This window comes from Protopterus annectens, chromosome 14.part0 (genome assembly GCF_019279795.1).
Source record: "Protopterus annectens isolate FY-2018-M chromosome 14.part0, PAN1.0, whole genome shotgun sequence".
Classification (NCBI taxonomy): domain Eukaryota; kingdom Metazoa; phylum Chordata; order Ceratodontiformes; family Protopteridae; genus Protopterus; species Protopterus annectens.
The window spans coordinates 790,991,970-791,011,626 of record NC_056748.1 but is presented as its reverse complement, the minus strand read 5'-3'; the positions used below and the strand labels follow the sequence as shown (position 1 = coordinate 791,011,626).

The 19,657-nt window shown below is 41.3% G+C and overlaps 1 protein-coding gene across 2 annotated transcripts in view; it reads left to right on the top strand.

Annotated features, from left to right (window-relative positions):
* Positions 1-19,657, top strand: part of SEMA4G (semaphorin 4G) — a 1,755,375-nt gene that overhangs the window by 1,322,942 nt on the left and 412,776 nt on the right. For both annotated transcript variants that reach the window (XM_044056541.1, XR_006362793.1), the window contains exon 10: positions 19,409-19,553. In XM_044056541.1, the coding sequence (XP_043912476.1) occupies positions 19,409-19,553 (145 nt within the window). The remainder of the gene's footprint in view (positions 1-19,408; positions 19,554-19,657) is intronic.

Sequence of the window (19,657 nt, the reverse complement as noted above, 5' to 3'; positions counted from 1 at the left end):
TTGAGGCACCACCTTTATGGAGAGGGACCACTGTTGCTGTACGCCACTCTTTGGGCACATATCCTGTAGTAAGGCTGAGATTGAACAGTAGTTTTATGTTTGGGTTTAGCTCTTCTTGGAGTTCATGTAGGACGCAGCCTGGGACACCGTCTGGTCCCATTGATGTTGTGTTTTTTTCTTTGGAGAGGGTGGCTCTTACCTGAGCATCTGAGATGTGAGGGGGGCAGCACTCTGCTGGGATAGATATTTGCCCTTTTGGTGGGGGGGGAGAAGTTTGCGCTGAACCTGTCAGCTAGGATGTTGGCAATGTCTGTGGGTTCGCTGTATTTTTTGTTATTTTGGACTAATTCTGAGCATATCTGGGAATTACCACCCAGGTTCCTAACATAACTAAAGAAAGCCTTGTGATTATCCTTAGTGTCCTGTGCAATTTTTCTCTCGAAGCTGGCCTTAGACAATTTTATGAGTGCCCGTAGTTTTTTGCTAATACTGATCAGTGATGCCTTCCCTTTTTGGGATTTTGCTCTATCATTTAGTAGCTTCCTCCTTCTATTGTTTAGTTTGTTTATGGCTGGGGTCCACCAGACAGGACGTCTGCCTTTGGAGGATTGGGTCTTGGTTTTATTTGGGATTGCATGATCCATGCATTCCTGAAGGTGTTCATAGAATGCGTTTATAAAGGATTCTGCGGTCTGGGCCGTATTTTCCACAGGCCCGGGGGCTTTGAAGGATTCCACCTCGGTTTTGAGGAGTGTGAAATTTGCTTTAGAGAAGTTTTTCACTGTGGTTTTCTGGGCAGGGGGTGAGGTCGGGATGTGAATATCCAGTGAGATTAGTTTATGGTCTGATCTTACCAGTGAGGGATACACTTCTGGTCTGGAGCATAGAGTCCCCATGTTGGTGATGATCAGGTCCAGTATGTTTTCCCCTCTTGTGGGAGTGGTAACGAGTACCAAACACCTTGACGTATAGACCACATTTCTTGAATCTGGAGGGGGAAAAAAAAGAAAAACAGATATTGTATAATGTCATGCGCCCACTCCCCTCCTTCCCAAGAGCAGACCTAGCATTACAACAGTCAGCACCCACATAACTATGCACATATAAAAAAGAAAGGAATAATATTTCCAGTAGGACTTTGCAAGCCCAGCCCAGAAAGGATTAGTCCCTATTTTGACTACTTGAGGTTACAGCATTCAGAATATCATTTCCTCATTTACAAGACCCTGCCCATGCAAAATGAATAAACCTGTAAAATACATAAACAACACTCAAGTAAAAATTTCCTTTGCAGCATTAGACTCACTGACTATATCTGTCGAACTCGACTCCAATGCAGTAATCTCGTCTGCTTCTGTATCTTGACCAAACTCATTAATCTGCTCCTGAGTGTAGTATTCTGCCAGTGGCATGAGCCTGTTGTTCATTTAGACTGCCTGTGACCCCAAATCCTGCTTTGCCACATAATGTAATGATTTCCTCAAAACCAGTGAGCTCTAATCTGTCTTCCTCTTCTTATGTTGCAGGAATTTAGTTGGGAATTTATCCTGGGCAAAAGCAGAGGGGGGAGGAGGCATCCATTCTCTTTTTTATCTGCCATATTAGGTGGTTATTTGGTAGTATCCACACATATTTTGCTTGGGTATCCCACCCCTTTTCCAAATCACTGCTTCAGCCTCTGATGGGGAGTTAATTGAGTAGTTCTTAGACCCTTGGTAGTTACCAAAACAGCTGGAAAATGTAAATGCAGTGTAAATCCTAACTCTCTGTAGGGGAGAAGAAATGAGTTAAAGGCTTTCCTTCTTAAATACAATGCCATGCTATAATCTGGAGCAATTCCCATTTACTGGCCATCAAATGATGCATGTATTTTGTCCCATTATTCTCTATATTTTCAACATAGCTTCTCTGTCATTGTAATTTAAAAATTTGCTTATGAAATATCTTGGCATATTTCCAGCTTTGGATTTATGATTAATATGATGTGATCGTTCAGTGGTAGGGGTATGATTGCTAGCCAAAAACTTTGAAATTTCTCCTCTTACAAAAAAATAACTGTGTCATTACCATAAACAGAATCAGGCAGACCTATAATTCTAATGTGCCTTACTCAATATTTCATGTCCACCATCTTGCTCTCAAGGGTACACGCCTGCCACTCTCAAATCCTGTATGTGTTGTGAGTGAGTCGCAATGATGGCCCTTTGTTCCCTCATATCAGCTTGCTTCTGGGTCAGGTTTTGTTTTATTGCCCTCAGTTGCATTTCATGGTGTGATATGATTCCTTTAATTTGCTTAATATTAGCAGTTCTTAAGACATAAGAGCAGCAGTAAGGAAAATGTGTTCAGGGAAAGCAGCAGGCTCAGATGAGGTCACAGCAGAAATGATAAAGTTGGTGGGTGAGATAGGGGAGAAATGGTTCCTGAGGGTGCTCATAGCAGTATGGAAAGAACGGCAAACCCAGATGACTGGAGAATAAGCATAGTAGTGCCAGTGTTCAAGAACAAAGAGGACATTCACAGCTGTGGGTTGTACAGAGGTATCAAACTCTTGTCACATTGTATGAAAGTTCTGGAGAGGCTGCTTGATAAACAAATATATAGAGTAGTAGAAAGTAAAATGGGAGATAAGAAGTTTGGATTAATATCAAGATGCAGCACAACTGAACCAGTGTTTGGAGTGAGACAGATACTTGAGAAGAAGCTAGAAATGAGGAAAGAGTCCAACTATAGACATGCATAGACTTGGAGAAGGCATATGACAAGGTCCCACAAAATCTGATTTGGACAGACCTCTGGTGGTTCAGAGTCCCAGAAATGCTAGTAGAATTAGTGCAAGTTATGTAAAAAGACCCAATGACTCAAGTACAGACAGTGTTAGTTCTCACAGAGGGGTTCCATATGGGAGTAGGGGTCACCACGTTTCAGCTCTGAGCCACTGTTCATATAGGTGACGGACTACATATGAACACACCTATGAACCTATGAACCTATGAACATTAGCAAACAGTTCAGAGGGAATAGATCAACCAAGTTACTGTATGCAGATGATGTGGCATTACATGCAGACTCTGAGTAAGAACTTCAGCAAAGGATAGGAGAATGGAAGGCAAAATTGAAGGTACATGGATGAAACTGACTATAGATAAGGCAGTTGTAATGACAGCAAATGGGGGGAATCAGAAGAAGCTGGGAATTGTGATAGAAGGGAAAATAGTGGAACAGGTTAACAGGGGTGGTTGAGGGGAAGGGAAGCCTGAATGAGGAGATGAAATCTAGAATCAAATGGGTTACGGCCAACTGCCACAGAGTGCCAGGGGTAGTGTATTACAGAGGAATGCCAAAGAAGCTAAAAAGTAAAGCGTATAAAACAGTGGTCAGCAAAGACAGAGCAGTTGAGGAAGAAAGAGGTGATGGAGATGAAGTGCCTGAGATGGGTGGTAGGATGCACACTGTGGAGAAGATGAAATGAGGACATCAGAGCAGAAGCCGAAGTAGCTTCAGTGGCAGAAAAGGTGAAAGAGAACAGATTATGGTGGTTCTGGCACATGCACATAAAAGCATTAGAGAATCTAGTGAACATTTGGAACAGACAGGAAGAAAACAAGAGGAAACAAAGGCATCCAACAAAGAGAGGTAGATAGATTGCATGAGAGAAGACCTATGACAGTAAGGCATGAGCTTCAAAGAAGGTAAGAGAATGGCACTGAATAGATAGAGATGCTGACAGTTGACATGACACCCCGACCCCATGTAAAAAAAAAAAAAAAACGTGAAAAGGGAAGGTTGCTGATGTTGATGATCAGAAGCCATGACTTTCAGTAAATCAGCTAATCCCACTAAACTTTACCTTATTGCCACTATATCTTCAGCCAGCACGTGAAGTTGTAATTTGCCTGCTTCTGCCACAATTCTATCCTTAGTGTGGCCCGCTGAGATGTCACTCCATCAGAGAACTAAAACCAGAAAACCAAAAAAAAAAAAAAAAAGGCTAACTAAATCAAGTTACACTAGACTCAAATCAGTACGAGTAATGGTGCAAGTTGATCATTACTGGAGGGTTGTTGTGCATCTGCAATACCAAAATGGGCTATAATATTATCTTTAACAATAAACTTCTTCCCTAATGGCAGCATTACATATTAGAATGGCTACCCCATGTGCATATCATGAGCAGTCTCCCTTGTACAACAGATTTTTGCAGGGAATGTGGGGAAATCACATTGACTTTGTATGATGTTGATAACGGATACAGGAAGACAGCATCAGCTGTACAGACTGCATTAAATGGGGAGTTTTTTTATTGAATAGTAATGTGATGGGCAACACCCCCTGTGACATGTATGGATGCTGTACTTCTAGGGTTTTAATCTTCTTTATATGTGTATTTAAAATTCTTAACTGGATGCTTAAGTTGAGGAGAGCCTTCTTCAGATCTTGGGTTGGAGTAGAAAACATGATTTTCTTATTGGAAAACTTACCCTTGGTACATTTCTTCCATTCTCTAGCTTTTGTGCACATGGGCTTTTGTATGCTGTAATGTCACAAGTCAGGTCTAAGGTGGTACAACTAGGTACCTGCTCCCCACTTTTTTCCTGCAACTGGCACAGATGAGATCTCAGTCTTAATAAGTCATAGAATATTTTCCACATCTGAAGCCCAGAAGGTTCAGACCTTTCAGGTTTTCTTGCATCACCAGAGAACCATATGGGCCACTAATCATCCTTGCTTGTGCTGCATGGAGAAGAAGTACTGTATACAGCAGTGCAAAAGGTACCAGCAGATCAATCTGACTCCGACATGAGGCAGGTGTGAGAAGCTTGAAGTCTGTCTTTTCATTATAAAGAGAAAAATCAGGAGTTGCCAAGTCCTGTAAATAATCATGGGAAGGAGCTGGAAAAAAAAATACATATAGTGGAGTAGGAAAGGTATCAGTCAAGTTTTTATCCATTCAAGTCTGCTATCCTTGGCACACCAATTGTGAGTTGTCTTGTGGTTAGTGAAAGATTGTCTGACAATGTGTTAATACCTTGGATTCTCACACAGAGGTTCCTCACCAAAAGAATCCAGGGTGTTGACACATTGTTCTATACAGATCACATTAGAGCCCTGTCTCTTAACTCTGTCTCTCCTACAGGTTGTTGAGATGCGATCCGTGCCTATAAAGCATTTTTTGATATAGCCCTGATGGAGTTTTTGCACATCTGCAAAATGACCAGCACCAAAAACACTAGATCCAGGGATTTAAACTTTGCTTGCAGTATAAATAGAACATGTTGGCTAGACAGATGTGTGTCTCAAAGGACCCCCTTGCTCTAGTATAGGCTCCCCATCTATGTGAAGCAGAGTTCATTCATAACCCTTTTCAAACATAATCTTGACCATTGGATCGGAAATTGTAAATTCATCATATGGTTCTGGCTCCCATGACTCTTACAGACAGAGGCCGACAGTAAACATCCTCTAACATTGGATGGGAAATTGGAAATTCACCCCTGGGCTGGCCCCCATGTCTCCTATAGACAGAGTGTAAAAGTAAACATTCCCTAACTAACATAAACCCCACATACACACAACGTTTTAGCACCCCCCCCCAACTGCATACACTTCCTAACTAACATTTCCCTCCAATTTAGATGCACGTGTTACAGGGAGATGCAGTTGGATTGGGTTTCATGGCTAGGCTTATAGAGGCCCCTGGTAGTCATTAACCTAGTGTATTCCTATGACCTAAGAATGAGGTACATAAGGTCTTTGCATGGCAGCCATTTTGGGTAGTAAATCCCTTCATTTAATGGTTGAAGCACCACACTTCATATGTCTGTACTTTTGGCAAGATGGTGTGCTTAGATGGAGTGATTCTTTCAGTCTTTTAGCTAGACCTGTGTGGGTGCTTTCAGTTCTGGGCAGGCTCCTTTTCAACAACCTTGAGTCCTTTTTTCACTGGCAGAAGGTTAGGTATCTACTTAAACCTGTTATTCTTGTGGGACGGTGATCATGCCAGCATAGCTGGACTTGCAGACAGTATTTGACTCCTGGGAATATATTACTAAACCATTTTTATTTGACTCGTTAATGAGTCAGTTTTTCAGTTAAAAGTGTTGTTATTTAAATGAGTGAACTTTTATTTTAGTTTAAACTGTACCTGATGGAATATATCCAAAAGCTAGTTCACTTCAAGTGCAAGTTTTCACTTTCACTTATTTAAATAAAAGCTTTTATTGTTTGTTTTCCACAGTAGAACGGCTTTTTTCCATGAACTGTTTAGTGGAGGTTTTAGGCTATATTGTAACTATTTGTTGTACAACTAGATTCTCTCTCTTTAATATAATTCTGAAATGTACATCAAAATAACAAAATATAAAAAATGAACAAGCATAGGAATCTGTCTAGTTCCAACCTCACCACCATGAGTGTTGAGGAAAAATTGAGGATCCCTTGTCTGTCACAAATAAAGGCTTGTTGCTTTGGAACACTACCTGGTTTTCATGATTTTTTAGAGTCATCGTGACTGAACTCATCAATGAAGTTTTAAGACCACTAGTTTCTCTCTCTCTCTCTTTTTTTTTTTTTTTAATAATATATTAACCTATGAAAACAGTTGTCATAAGTGAGGAGGGTATTTCATTGAAGCTGCGTCTTAAGTTTTGGATTGTAGTCAATGGTCTACTTCACAGATGGGAAGTCACAAACGTCTAAAAGACATGTCTGGTAAATGTTGCTATAAAGACATTCAAGAATTGCTTAGAGCAGGCAAATATTCATCATTCACACTGCCTCAGTTGGCATATGGGTTCTGTGCCAGCACCTACACTGTGTAAACTTTCCAAAGCTCAGAATCCCCTCCTCTGACTCTGATAGGGGATTGGCTAACCCCCCCCCCCCCAATCAGGGAAACCTAATTCCTGTCACAGAAAGTCAGTTAATTCAGTCTTTTAGTGTCAGCTGTAGGACTCGCACTGTTAAATCTCCTTAGTAATCTGCATTGATGGATTACTGCTTCCAGACTTGGATAAGATGTATATTTTTGATTTCTTTTGTTTTACTTAATATATTTATTTGTGTTAACTTTTTATTTTAATTTTCTTAATTTTTTACTAGTGCTTATTCCTCTGGGAATTATAACTTACTACTGTGTTGTTTGTGTGCTTAATACTGAAACAGTTATGGGGCTTTTCTGAAGTGTTTTATGACTTGTACTGGAAAGCTGAAGTTTTGTGGTGCCAGTTGAGCACTACACCTCTCATTTCTGATGTTTATCTTAATAATTTGGAAGTATAAACAGAAATGAGCATGTTTGTGTCAGTTGTGCATGATGGGCGCATGGAATTGAGGGAGTTGGCTGTCTTTCTCAGTATCAAATTCATTGGGTTGTCCTTGCAGATCATCTGAGTTGCATGGTGCTTCTGGATCACAAGCGGGATCTCAGTTTTAACATTTTCCTTCTTATTATGTCCATATATGTGATTTTAGAGATGACCACTATGGCCGGCAGTGCAAACAGCATTGTCCAAAATTTTGGAGACCGACATAACAGGATATCTGATATTGTTAATCCTCATTCATTCCTTACGCATGGGTATCAGTTCCAAGCTCAGAACCGAGCCAGCCATTTTCCAAGCTCGCGTCAGCTTCAAACTCTCGAGCTAAACTCTTACCCACAATCCCCCTCTCCCTGTTACCCCAGATTTCATTTCCTACGTTGCCATCCGGTTGTGTCAAGCTACTTCACTTGAGCTAAGTACAGTCAATTGTTGTTTAATTGCTTTACAAATTACTTTTCTGTCAGAAAAGTTCATATTTTATTGTCTCTTACCCTATCGCATCTAGCGTTTGTAATTTCCTCAAGTTTTTCTGTTTTTTTCCTCACTGCTTTTACTGTGAAGTATTCTCTCTTTACCATCGTTGGTAATCTCTTTTCCCTTTTCTCTTTCATACCTTCGGGTACACTCTTGTACCATTGTTGGTATTTTTCTATTAATTAATTTGCTGTCATGGCAGATAACAAAGGTAGTCCAGGGTTTAAGCAGTGTTCTGATTGTGGACACAAACTGCCTACTTCTGATGCACACTCTTTGTGTGTTTATTGTTTGGGAGCTTCCCATTTATCTGTTGAACCACCCTGCACTATTTGTGAGAATTTTTCTAATAGAACTTTGTTGGAAAGGAAAAACAAGTTGATACTGAAGGGACTTCTAAAATCTCCCTTTTCAGAGGCTATTTCTGGGTTGGAGGGCTCAACCCCTCCTAGAGCCCATAAGAAAATGGATGTTTCTTCTAAGGCTAAATCCTTGCCTTCCTCCCCGGTTGGGGACTCTCACCAATCAAAACCTAAAAAGGCTAAAATTTTGGCTCCGAAGCTCTCTGTCTGCCCCAGTGCTTTCGGTGCCTAGACCTTCGGCGCCGAGGCCTTCAGCTCCATTAGTGATTTCGGCTCCGTCCTCTCTGGCAGCCTTCTATATATCGGCACTGAGGGGCTCCTCACTTCAGACCATTACCACTGTATCAGCACCGACCATTCAGTCGGTGCAGACGTTGACCGCATCGGCTCCGAGACCTTCCTTGGAAGCGAGGCCTTTATTGTTGACTCCAGTTTTGTCGGTTCCAACTTTGGCACCGACAGCTACTTTGGCACCGATTCCTGTGTCGGTGCAGACAATGACCTTGGCACTGGTGACTTCTTCGGTGCAGACAACAGTAGTCCAGTCTTTCTCGGCACCGTTGTCCTCGGTGCGGTCAGATGAGATGGCACCGAGTCTGCCTCTTTTGTGGACTGGCCTGTTTCTCCCTCAGTCTCCGTGAAGTCCACTAGAAGCCTTTCCGAACATGATGTGTTGCGTCTTGTGGACCAGGCATTCTTGGCCAGAGGTATCCCACCCCTCAGGAACTATCCTTCCTTAGGAGGTGATCACCCATCTCCAAAGACCCCTTCTTATTCTCCTCCTTCATTGCCTTTGAAGTCCATGGATATAGCACAGTCTTCCCCTTCTTCGGTTCCCTTTATGGATCTCACTAAGGAACCGCAGTTGCCTTCATGGCAGGAAAGTTTTGCTATGACCCAGGATGTCAGCTGTGACACACATAGCTTGCTGCTTCACAGCCATCCAGGGAATCTGGGTCGGCAGCTGAGCCATTTAGGGGAGGGGTGCCCCCTGTCCTAGACATGCACTCCTCTTCTGGTGGACCAGCCTTCCAACTGATGGAGAAGGCTTTCGCTGCTGCTGGCGGTACTGGACTGTCTATACCTCTGCCCTCCTCTGGTACACTGGTTTCACAAGTCGCATCTATCGGACACCGGGTGCAAGGGCCGCAGGACATATTCCCTCAGGAATCCCCCTTTCCGTTGTCTTCCCCAGCTTCTCCTGCTGAGGAGGTCCTCCGGAAAAGTTCGTGTAAGAGGAAGCACATGGACTCCACAGAGGAGTCCCTCACTGAAGACACAGATTTTGATGAGGGGGAAGGATCCCCTTGGTCACCCTCTGAGGTATCCTTTGGCGATATCCTCGAAATCCTGAAACAGAGAGGTGACTGTCAGTCCTGTAGTCTGACCTTTGAGGAACCTGTGTTCAGGGTTCCAGGGATTCTTTCCCTGGTCAATCCTACCAGCGCTCCTGAAGAGCGGCCCAACTCCTTTCCTCTGGAGGTGGTTGGGGGACATTTCTCCTTGTACCCTTCTGCCTGGCTAACCATCACCACCGATCCTTGGGTACAAAGGATCATAACCAGAGGTTATCATATCCCCTTCGATCTTTGTTTCGTCTCTTCAAACAATCTTCTCGACGTTCCACCCAGTCAAAGGGAAGAAGCAGCACTAGAGATAGAAAAGCTGCTAAGAAAAAGAGTCATCCATATAGTCCCTCCAGACCAGATAGGATCCGGATTCTACTCAAGACTATTTTTGGTGCCAAAGAAAAACGGGGACTGGAGACCAATTTTGGATCTCAGTGTATTGAACCAGTTTGTGAGAGTACAAAAATTCCGGATGGTCACAATACAGTCTGTCCTCCCGCTTTTGGAAAAAGATGATTGGATGTGGTCTGTAGATCTTCAAGATGCATACTATCACATAAAGGTGGGCAGGCCATCAAGAAGATTTCTGCGCTTCTGTGCGGGAACCAGTCACTACCAGTTCAGAGTACTGCCCTTTGGACTCTCTACAGCCCCCAGAGCATTCACAAAGTGCATGGCAGTTGTCACAGCTCACTTGCGACTTCAAGGATTCCAGGTGTTTCCATACCTAGACGGCTGGCTCATTTCCACCCCCACCAGACATCTACTGGAAAAAGCCCTGGCATACTCTCTCCTCGCTGCTCAAAGGCTAGGCATAACCATAAACTGGCAGAAATCCAATCTCACCCCATCTCAGTCGACAGAATTCATAGGGGTTATCTTGGACACAAAAAACTAAAGAGCTGTTATTCCAGAGCACAGAATTATAAGGATAAAGCAACAACTAATTCCAATCCTTTCAAAGGAAAAATCCACAGCTCACTCGGTTCTACAGCTGTTGGGTTCCATGGCAGCCTCCATCACCATTGCTCCCCTGGCCAGGTTTCACATGAGGCTTCTACAATGGCTACTGCTCACCCAATGGTATCCTTTTCAGCATCCTCTTTCAGCCATGATTCGAGTAACTCACAGGTGCAAATAGGATTTAAATTGGTGGATGACACATAATCTCTCACAATGGTCTCGCCCCTTCTCCCCCCAGCAACCCAAGGCCACAGTGACCACGGATGCCTCCCTGATGGCGTGGGGGGGCTATGTCAGGGACAGACAGTCCAAGACACTTGGTCCGTACTGGAGGCCCATCTGCATATAAATGTCCTAGAGCTGAGGGCGGTGCTTCTGGCATTGCAAGCATTCCATCCTCTGCTGCTGTCAGGGACAATAGCGATTCAGTCAGACAACATGGCAGTGGTCTGGTACCTCAACAAGCAAGGTGGAACCAAATCTTACTCCCTTTGTCAAGAGGCCATGAGGATATGGCAATGGGCAATGGCTACCAACCATTTTCTTCTAGCAACGCACATTCCCGGGAGTTCCAACATGATAGCAGACAGACTCAGCAGGTGCATTCTTCAAACTCAGTAGTGGTCTCTGAATCCCTTGATAGTGGCAGAGATCTTCCACCGCTGGGGCCGTCCTTGCTGTGACCTCTTTGCATCCCCGACCAACTACAAATGCAGCAACTACTTTGCCCTGATTCCCTCACCGGGATGGTCACCTAGGGACGCTCTAGTCCACGATTGGACCTCGGGTGTTCTTTACGCATTTCCACCCTTTCCCCTCATTCCCCAGTTTCTGAAGAAAGCCTGAAGGGTGAAGATCAAGGTGATCCTCATAAGACCATATTGGCCTCGACAGATTTGGTTCCCCTTCCTTTGGCCTCACCTACTAGATCGATGGATTCTCCATCCAACCCCGGAGTTGATCTCACATCCACATAACCCGATTCATCCCAAGTTGAACAGCCTAAAGCTCACGGCTTGGCTACTCCAATTCCCTTGATTGCCAGGCAGAATGATCTTTCTTTACCAGTACGTGATATCCTCATTGCTTCTCATAAGTCTTCCACTAGAATTACTTATCTGAGCAAGTGGAAAAGATTTACCTGTTGGCTGAAAGATAAACAAGTAGACCCTTTTTCAGCACCAGTGTCGATATTACTAGACTATCTGGCAGACCTGTTTCAATTGGGTCTATCGGCCTCTACCATTAGAGTTCATTTGGCTGCAATTTCTAATTTTCATGAGGGTGTCCAAGATTCCTCTCTTATGTCCCATAAATTGTGCAAGACCTTTATAAAAGCTGTGAATCATCTGAAACCACCTTTTAGAGAACCTATTCAACCATGGGATTTATCATTAGTTCTACAAGCTCTGACAATGTCACCTTTCGAACCAGCCTCTTCTTGCGACCTCAAATATTTGTCATGGAAAACCTTGTTTTTTGTCGCCATTACTTCTGCCAGAGCTTCAAGCTTTATGTATCAAGAGTCCATACTTGATTTTTCATAGAGATAGAGTGTCTTTAAGAACTAATCCGTCATTTCTGCCTAAGGTGATCTCTGAAATGTCCATTAATCAAGCCATTGAATTGCCGGTTTTCTTTCCCAATCATTCAAACAGAGGAGAGTATTGCTTACATACCCTAGATATACACAGGCAAATCTATTTTTACTTAAACAGGACTAAACCCTTTTGTAAATCTGACCAGTTATTTTTGGCCTTTTCTGGACCTAGATTAGGATCTGCTGTTGCTAAGGTCACATTAGCTAGATGGTTGAAGGACTGTGTGACCTTTATTTATACACAACGTAATATCCCATTGCCTACTACCATGAAAGCTCATTAAACAAGGTCGGTGGCAGCTTCTGCTGCCTTCCATGCCAGAGCTTCTTTACATGATGTGTGCAGCTGCATCTTGGACTACGCCTCATACCTTCATCAATCATTACAAATTGGATTTGGCCTCCAGGGGAAGAGCATCTTTCGGTTCTATGGTGCTCAGGAATGTCCTTCCGTGAGAGCCTCCCAGGAATAGAGGTAGCTGGGGACTCTGTCCCTTGTGTAAGGAATGAACGAGGATTGACAATATCAGATAAAGTTATGTCTTAACATAAAGTTCCATCTGTATTGTTGATCCTCGTTCAGTCATTACGACCCTCCCTCCTTCCCCCTCCTGTGGTTTCTAGTGGATCTCACCATCCGGTTCTCTTAGGTTATTTGACCAGAGGTAGCCTCTACATTCTTTGACTTGCAAACTCAATCTGAGGTAACAGGGAGAGGGGGGTTGTGGGTAAGAATTTAGCTCGAGAGTTTGAAGCTGATACGAGCTTGGAAAATGGTCGGCTCAGTTCCGAGCTCGGAAACAATACCCATGCATAATGACTGAACTAGTATCAACAATACAGATGGAACGTTATGGTAAGACATAACTTCTTTTTCTCAAGGATGTTGGATACTCTAAGGGAATCACTTTACCCATTTAATCCAATTCCTTTTAGTCAGAGAACTACTAAAAGCAAAAACAGGAGAAGGGTAAACTAATTGTAGAAGCTCTTCAGCGAACATGGCAAACATGATTCCCCCTACTCAGAAACTATAATCTAATCCTTATAGTTGCCACTAAAAGGGGATCATCTTTTTTAAAAAGAAATGTGGGTTACTTTTTCTTCCCTAGGCACTCTTCATCTGACCACATATGGGTCGAGACCGTTTCCAGACAAGGTTTTGTTTTCCTTGGAGATTGCTGTGATCCTTCGGGTAACCAGGAATTCTGCTACCAGGAAGTATTGCTTATCTAATCACTTGCTTAAGTATAAATGATTTTCTGATTAGAGCTTTCATAAATACCTTTCCATATTGCTGGTGAGTATTCCTGCCCTTTTCATTTGGTTAGTCTAGGCCTGTTCTGCTGTTCCACTGAAGTTCATTGCTTTTCGTTTGTATACATTCTCTGGTAGCTACTGTGGCTTCTAGTTAATAAGTCCTTCCTTGAAGGTGTGTCACATCTGTGACCAACCCACTAGGAAAGTGGAGCTTTTCTGTTGAGATTTGAAATTCGTGCTAGGAAAAAAAATTAAGTCTCCTTTTTAACTGGTCTTCAGCTCCCTTAAAATGTCATGTACTGGAAGACAGTTGTCTTGATGGAGTTACTTTAAATAGGAAAGTGTTAAGAGTTACAGACCTTAATGTTTTCTCCCCCTACATGCGTTTTTGTAATGACACATTAACTTTGTCTACCAGTCCTCCTTTTATGCTTAAGATCATGTATGACTTTACACTAGATCAAAGGATCTTGTTATCCTTTTACCTCATCCTGAAAATCCTAGAGAAACATTTTGTGTTTTATGAACAGTTACTGGCAAATTAGGTTGGATACTTCCAGTAAAAAAGATAGTAGGAAATCCGATAGGCTGTCATTTCGCTGTAGAGATGGTGGGACTCCCATCTGTTTCACTGTACAGATTCTTTGACTTTCTGTGAGAATTTTAACTGTCTTGGCATGACACGGTTTCTGCAAAATTTTAGTTCTAAACACTACAATTAAACCAGCTTAGAATATTTTGTGTTAGAACATAAATCTTTCTAAGTTGATCACAGTAATTATAAAGTATTTTCCATATCATGTAAGAATACTATGGCAGATTAACTGTTTCCTGATGAAGCGACTGTATTACTTAATGACAGTGCCACATTAAAATCTTTTTAATATTTATTGCTCCATACTTTTGAACTAAATATATAGCTTCAGTTAAATACCCTTACTCATACTCCATTATTGTCCAGATAATAGATGGACAGCAGCAACTTCTCAGTATTTAAGAATGCGTTACTAAGCACTCTACTAGAAATCTAGTTAAAACAGATTTAGATAACTGTTTATTAAAACTTGACATTTCCAGTAGTTGAAACAACTAATTACATCATGTTTCCATATCCTGCTGTAGTAGTGTAATGGATTTAGAGTTTAAGCTGGAGGTCACATTAGCCGTCAATTGAACAAGAAGGAAATACATAACTTATGCAGGTTGTCTTATTTTCCAGCTATTGGTTATTTCTATGGTCCCATTTTAAAACAAAATGGGAACATCCTCATTTTTAGCCCTTTGTTGATATTCCGTATCAAAGGAACTGTTCCTGTGAACCAAATGACACTTGCCTATTACAATAATCGTTGAGTAAAATACATCAAATGTATTTTAAGAAGTGAGCAAAAAAAGTATGTGTGTTGGGGGAGGCTTCCGCTTAATTACTGTTCACATCGGTTTTAGTAATTCTATTAACAGTCAATTTTTCTACTTCCATGAGAACTGTAGCTCACAGCTTAATATAAACAAATCACAGGTCAACAATGATCAGTCTCCTGTAGCATGCTTTAAGTAACAATATTTAAGTAGTTCACAGTAAAACAGAGATATGAAATGTGCTGTACCATTGCTCAGCTACTGCTCTGCATAAAAGCACTCTCCATTTTCTACCCAACTCATGCTGCCTTCTTCCATTTCCACAAAACTCGCAATTTGTCTCTCGCCCTCAATATATATATATATATATATATATATATATATATATATATATATATATATATATATATATGCACACATATACATACATGCATACACACACGCATATGTATATATATATATATATATATATATATATATATATATATTTATATTTATATATATATATATATATATATATATATATATATATATATATATATATATAGGTTCATAGGTAGGTACTAGGCTATCTGCCCGAAGGCATTTATAAGCCTAGCCAGAATGTGTTAGCTTTCGCTACCCCCTTAGATTAGTTCCCCTGTACCTCTGTCCAGCAGAACCACTGAAGTGATCCCCGGGGTAAACTTTCTGTTTCCCATCCACTCGTCAAGGTTTCACTTGAAGAGTGTTAGCAAGGAGCTCTGCCTAATGTGGATTGGAATCTTGTTCCAAAGCATGGGAAGTCTCTGTGACAGGAATCTGTCTGTCCAGCATGTCCTATTTATTGTTGTGGTGAGGTTTAGATCCCTAGAGCGTGTGGCTCGAGGGGATAAGCTTTTCTTTAGGTGGAGCATGTCCATCAGTTCTGGGTTGGACATGGTCTTGTATGTCAGGCAGAGATCACCTCTGAGTAGGTGGTATGCAACCAAGTACAGCTGGAGTTTCTTCAGTCGAGCTGCATAGAGCATCTGTTTGAGGTCAGTGATCCTCTTGGTGAGGTACTTCTGTGGTCTTTCCAGCTGTTACAGGTGTTTTGTAAGATACATCCCAAATGGGGCGTTGTACTCTATGATGGGTCTGATGAGCGATGAGTAGAGGGGCACAATGACCTCTTTTGATCTGCATGCGAACCCTTTTGTGATAAGGTGGGCCACGTAGAAGGATTTTCTAACCACTTTGGCAGTGTGATTATCAAAGGAGAGTTTACTATCTACTTGGGTCCCCAGATCCCTTATTACGTCTTCCGTATTTAGGGGACTAACACCTATGTGATAGTTTGTTGGTACTTTGTTTTTTTCCAAAGAGGATAACTATGCACTTTTTGACATTTAGCTTGAGGCCTTGATTTTGACACCAGGTATCCATCTCAGTGAGACCCTTTTGGAGGATGTCTGTGTCAGCCGGAGAGTCATCTATAGCCCCTAGTTTGCAGTCTTCTGCAAACTTGATCAGCCGTAGTCCTCCTGTACTTGCCTGTACCTCTGAGAAGAATATACCGAACAGGAGGGGTCCTAGCACTGAGCCCTGGGGAACGCCACTTGTAACCGGTTTAGAGTCAGACCTAGCTCCCGCAACTCTTACCATGTGGGTTCTGTCCATGAGCAAGTTGGCAACCCATCTTGTGACGTGGGGGTTTATGTTCAGGCTGGTGAGCTTGTCTATAATACCAAAATGGGGAATGGTGTCATAGGCCTTTGCGAGGTCTAGATAGGCTGTGTGTACCACCTTTCTCTCGTCTATAGCCTTGGTAACCGTCTCAAAGAAGTCCACCAAGTTTAGGAGGCATGATCTGCCCTTAACAAAGCCAAACTGGGTAGGGTCCAGTGTTTGGAGGTTCCCAGTGTCTCTGTTAATGAGTTCCATGATGATGCGCTCCATAGCCTTGCAGACCAAACTAGTCAGGCTTATAGGTCTGTAGTTCCCGGGGTCTGTTGTGGCTCCACCTTTGTGGAGTAGAATAACCGTTGCTGTGCACCACTCTATGGGTACTTAACATGTGGAGAGGCTGAGTGTGAACAGTGTGTTTAGGTGAGGGGTTCATTTGTCTTCGAGCTCGTGTAGAACACAGCCTGGGACACCATCCGGTCCCATTGATGCTGTGTTTTTGGCTTTGGAGAGGGATGTTTCAACCTGAGTGTCTGTGATTTCAGGAGCTCTACATGCTTCTGGTATGGTTATGGGCCCTTTTGGGGGTGAGGGGGGGGTGAAGTTTGCGCTGAACCTGTCTGCCAGGATGTTGGCAATGTTGGTCGGTTCAGTGTATTTTGTACCATTCTGTACTAACTCAGAGCAGATCTGAGCTTTGCCACTTAGAGTCTTGACATAGCTAAAGAATGCCTTGTGGTTATCTTTGGAGTTCATGACAATTTTTCTTTCGAAACTTGCCGTGGATTTTTTTTATGAGGGATCGTAGTTTCTTGCTGATACTGTCAGAGATGTCTTCCCTTCTTGCGATTTTACTCTTTTCTGTACTTGTTTCCCATATATATATATATATATATATATATATATATATATATATATATATGTGTGTGTATATATATATATGTGTGTGTGTATATATATATATATATATATCTATATATATATATATATATATATATATATATATACATATATATATATATATATATATATATATATATACATATATATATATATATATATATATATATATATATATATATATAGAGCTAGGACTTTTGAACGGATGTTCAAAAGCCTGAATCCATTACCACTGAACACACTTTAACGAAAGTGCTTTCATCGAAAAAGCGCTTTTGTTAAAGTATGTTAAAAAAAAAACCACACACACACAAAATCAACTTGAATGCAGGGGGGCAAGCCCCCCTGCACCCCTCGATGTGGGGGGTAAGCCCCCCACATCCCCCTACTTTTAATATTCTCACTCCGAGGTCACACTACAGTGGGGAAAAGGGAATTTTCCCTTACCGGACCGCAGTACGACCGGAACAACAAGCATACTTACACGAAAGTGCTGCTTCGGTGAACAGCACTTTCGTGCAAGTATGCTCACCAAATTGGGATTCGGTGAAAGATGCAGTCGAGCATCTGTACGGATCCCATATATATATATATATATATATATATATATATATATATATATATATATATATACACACACACACACACTCACACACATGTATAATGTTTACACACACGTGTATGTATGTATGTATGTGTGTGTGTGTATATATATATATATATATATATATATATATATATATATATATATATAATGTCCATAACTTCGCATAATGAATATACTGACAACTTACGTGTTGCTTTCTCTTCAGTAATAAAAATAAGTATTCCTTCCACTGAAAATACTTTCAACCCTTCTAGAAAAGGTTAACCTATGTTTCATTTGACATATTTTCAACTCTTTAATAGCATCCATGTAATACAGTTATTGTGAAAATGTTGCATCTGAATAAACATGATCTCCATGTACTGTCTGAACTGCAATTCTAAGTTTTCTGCACACTGATGGCTGCAACATTTGTTCTTTCTCATAAGTCATCGCATAGTATAACAAAACAATTATAGGTTAACTGTATGTTTTGACTCTGATACACCAACACATTTTGCTCATTTCCCAGGTACAGTTTTGTGAAGTCTGTCCAGTGCATCATTTAAGTTTTCATAAACTGCAATAATCATAGTTCTCCACCTACTTCCAACACTCTGTTAGTATCAGATTCTTTCTAAAAGCCTTTTCCTAAATTTCACCTATTTGCTGATTCATGTTTTCTGCTTGCTCACCATTCCATTTTTGACTTTAACCCCTTGTAGCCTAATAACCATCATGGCAACCTGTTGTGTATGCAGAGACTCATTATCATTTCTAAATACTTGTAATCTTGTATATCCTTCCTGCCTTCTAGAAGTACTACACATACCAAATGTCCCCTTTTCAAAATTTTTTTTTGTCTAAATCATCAGACCTCAGGATCTTGTATAACTGTAAACTGTATAGTTTCAAGAATCCATGTCAAATAACTTATCTCTTCAGATCCAAGTAATTAACAGTGGTAACATTTAATGGACATGGGAAACAACCATCCTTGTGAAACACTACAAAATATTTTCTGCAGTTTTTGATGACGTGTTTATCTGCAAAGATGTAGGAGGAATGAGGTTGTATGGAGCATGGTAACAAAATGATAAAGCATCTGGAGAAAAAATTCTTATGAAGAGGTGTTAAGGAAACATAATTTGCACATTCTTGAGGGGAAAAGAGATCTTAACTTTTAGATGCTGTTAGGGAATCATAAAACACTAGAGAGGTTTTGGGGGTAGCAGGAACAAAGCAGTACACTATAGTATAAGAGGAGGAACGTTCTGTGATAAAATGCAATTTTTTTTTTGGTAAAGGGGGTGGTAACTGTATGGAACAGTCTTCATGAAGAAGTGGTTGAGTTAAAACATGGTAAGGGAATTATAGAATTTGTGGGACTGACAAGAAAACTTTGGCAAGGAATGTAACAGCTGCATTGCTATTTGTAAGAGTGAATACGCTATGTTACTTGTATGTGTATCCCTGCATGCAGCTGGATAAACAGTTCATAACATTGTTCAACTGTGGTAGTATACATTATAAAGTAGTTGCTGATGCATAGTGCAACTGATCAGATACATTTTAAATACTAGGAAAAATGTGGAAGCTTCGGCCATCTGCCGTTACAGCCTTGCAGATATACAGAGCGTGTTTGAAGGTCCATATATGGAGTATATGGAAGATATTCATAAGTGGACAAAATATGAAGGGGAGCTGCCAAGTCCTCGTCCTGGTTTGGTAAGTGTGCTTATTGGAAACAATTGTAGTTTGGAAAATGTGGAAATGCCTTCTAGTTTATCTGCAAACTCAGTCTTAAAGAAATGTAAATATGGAGATAGCAA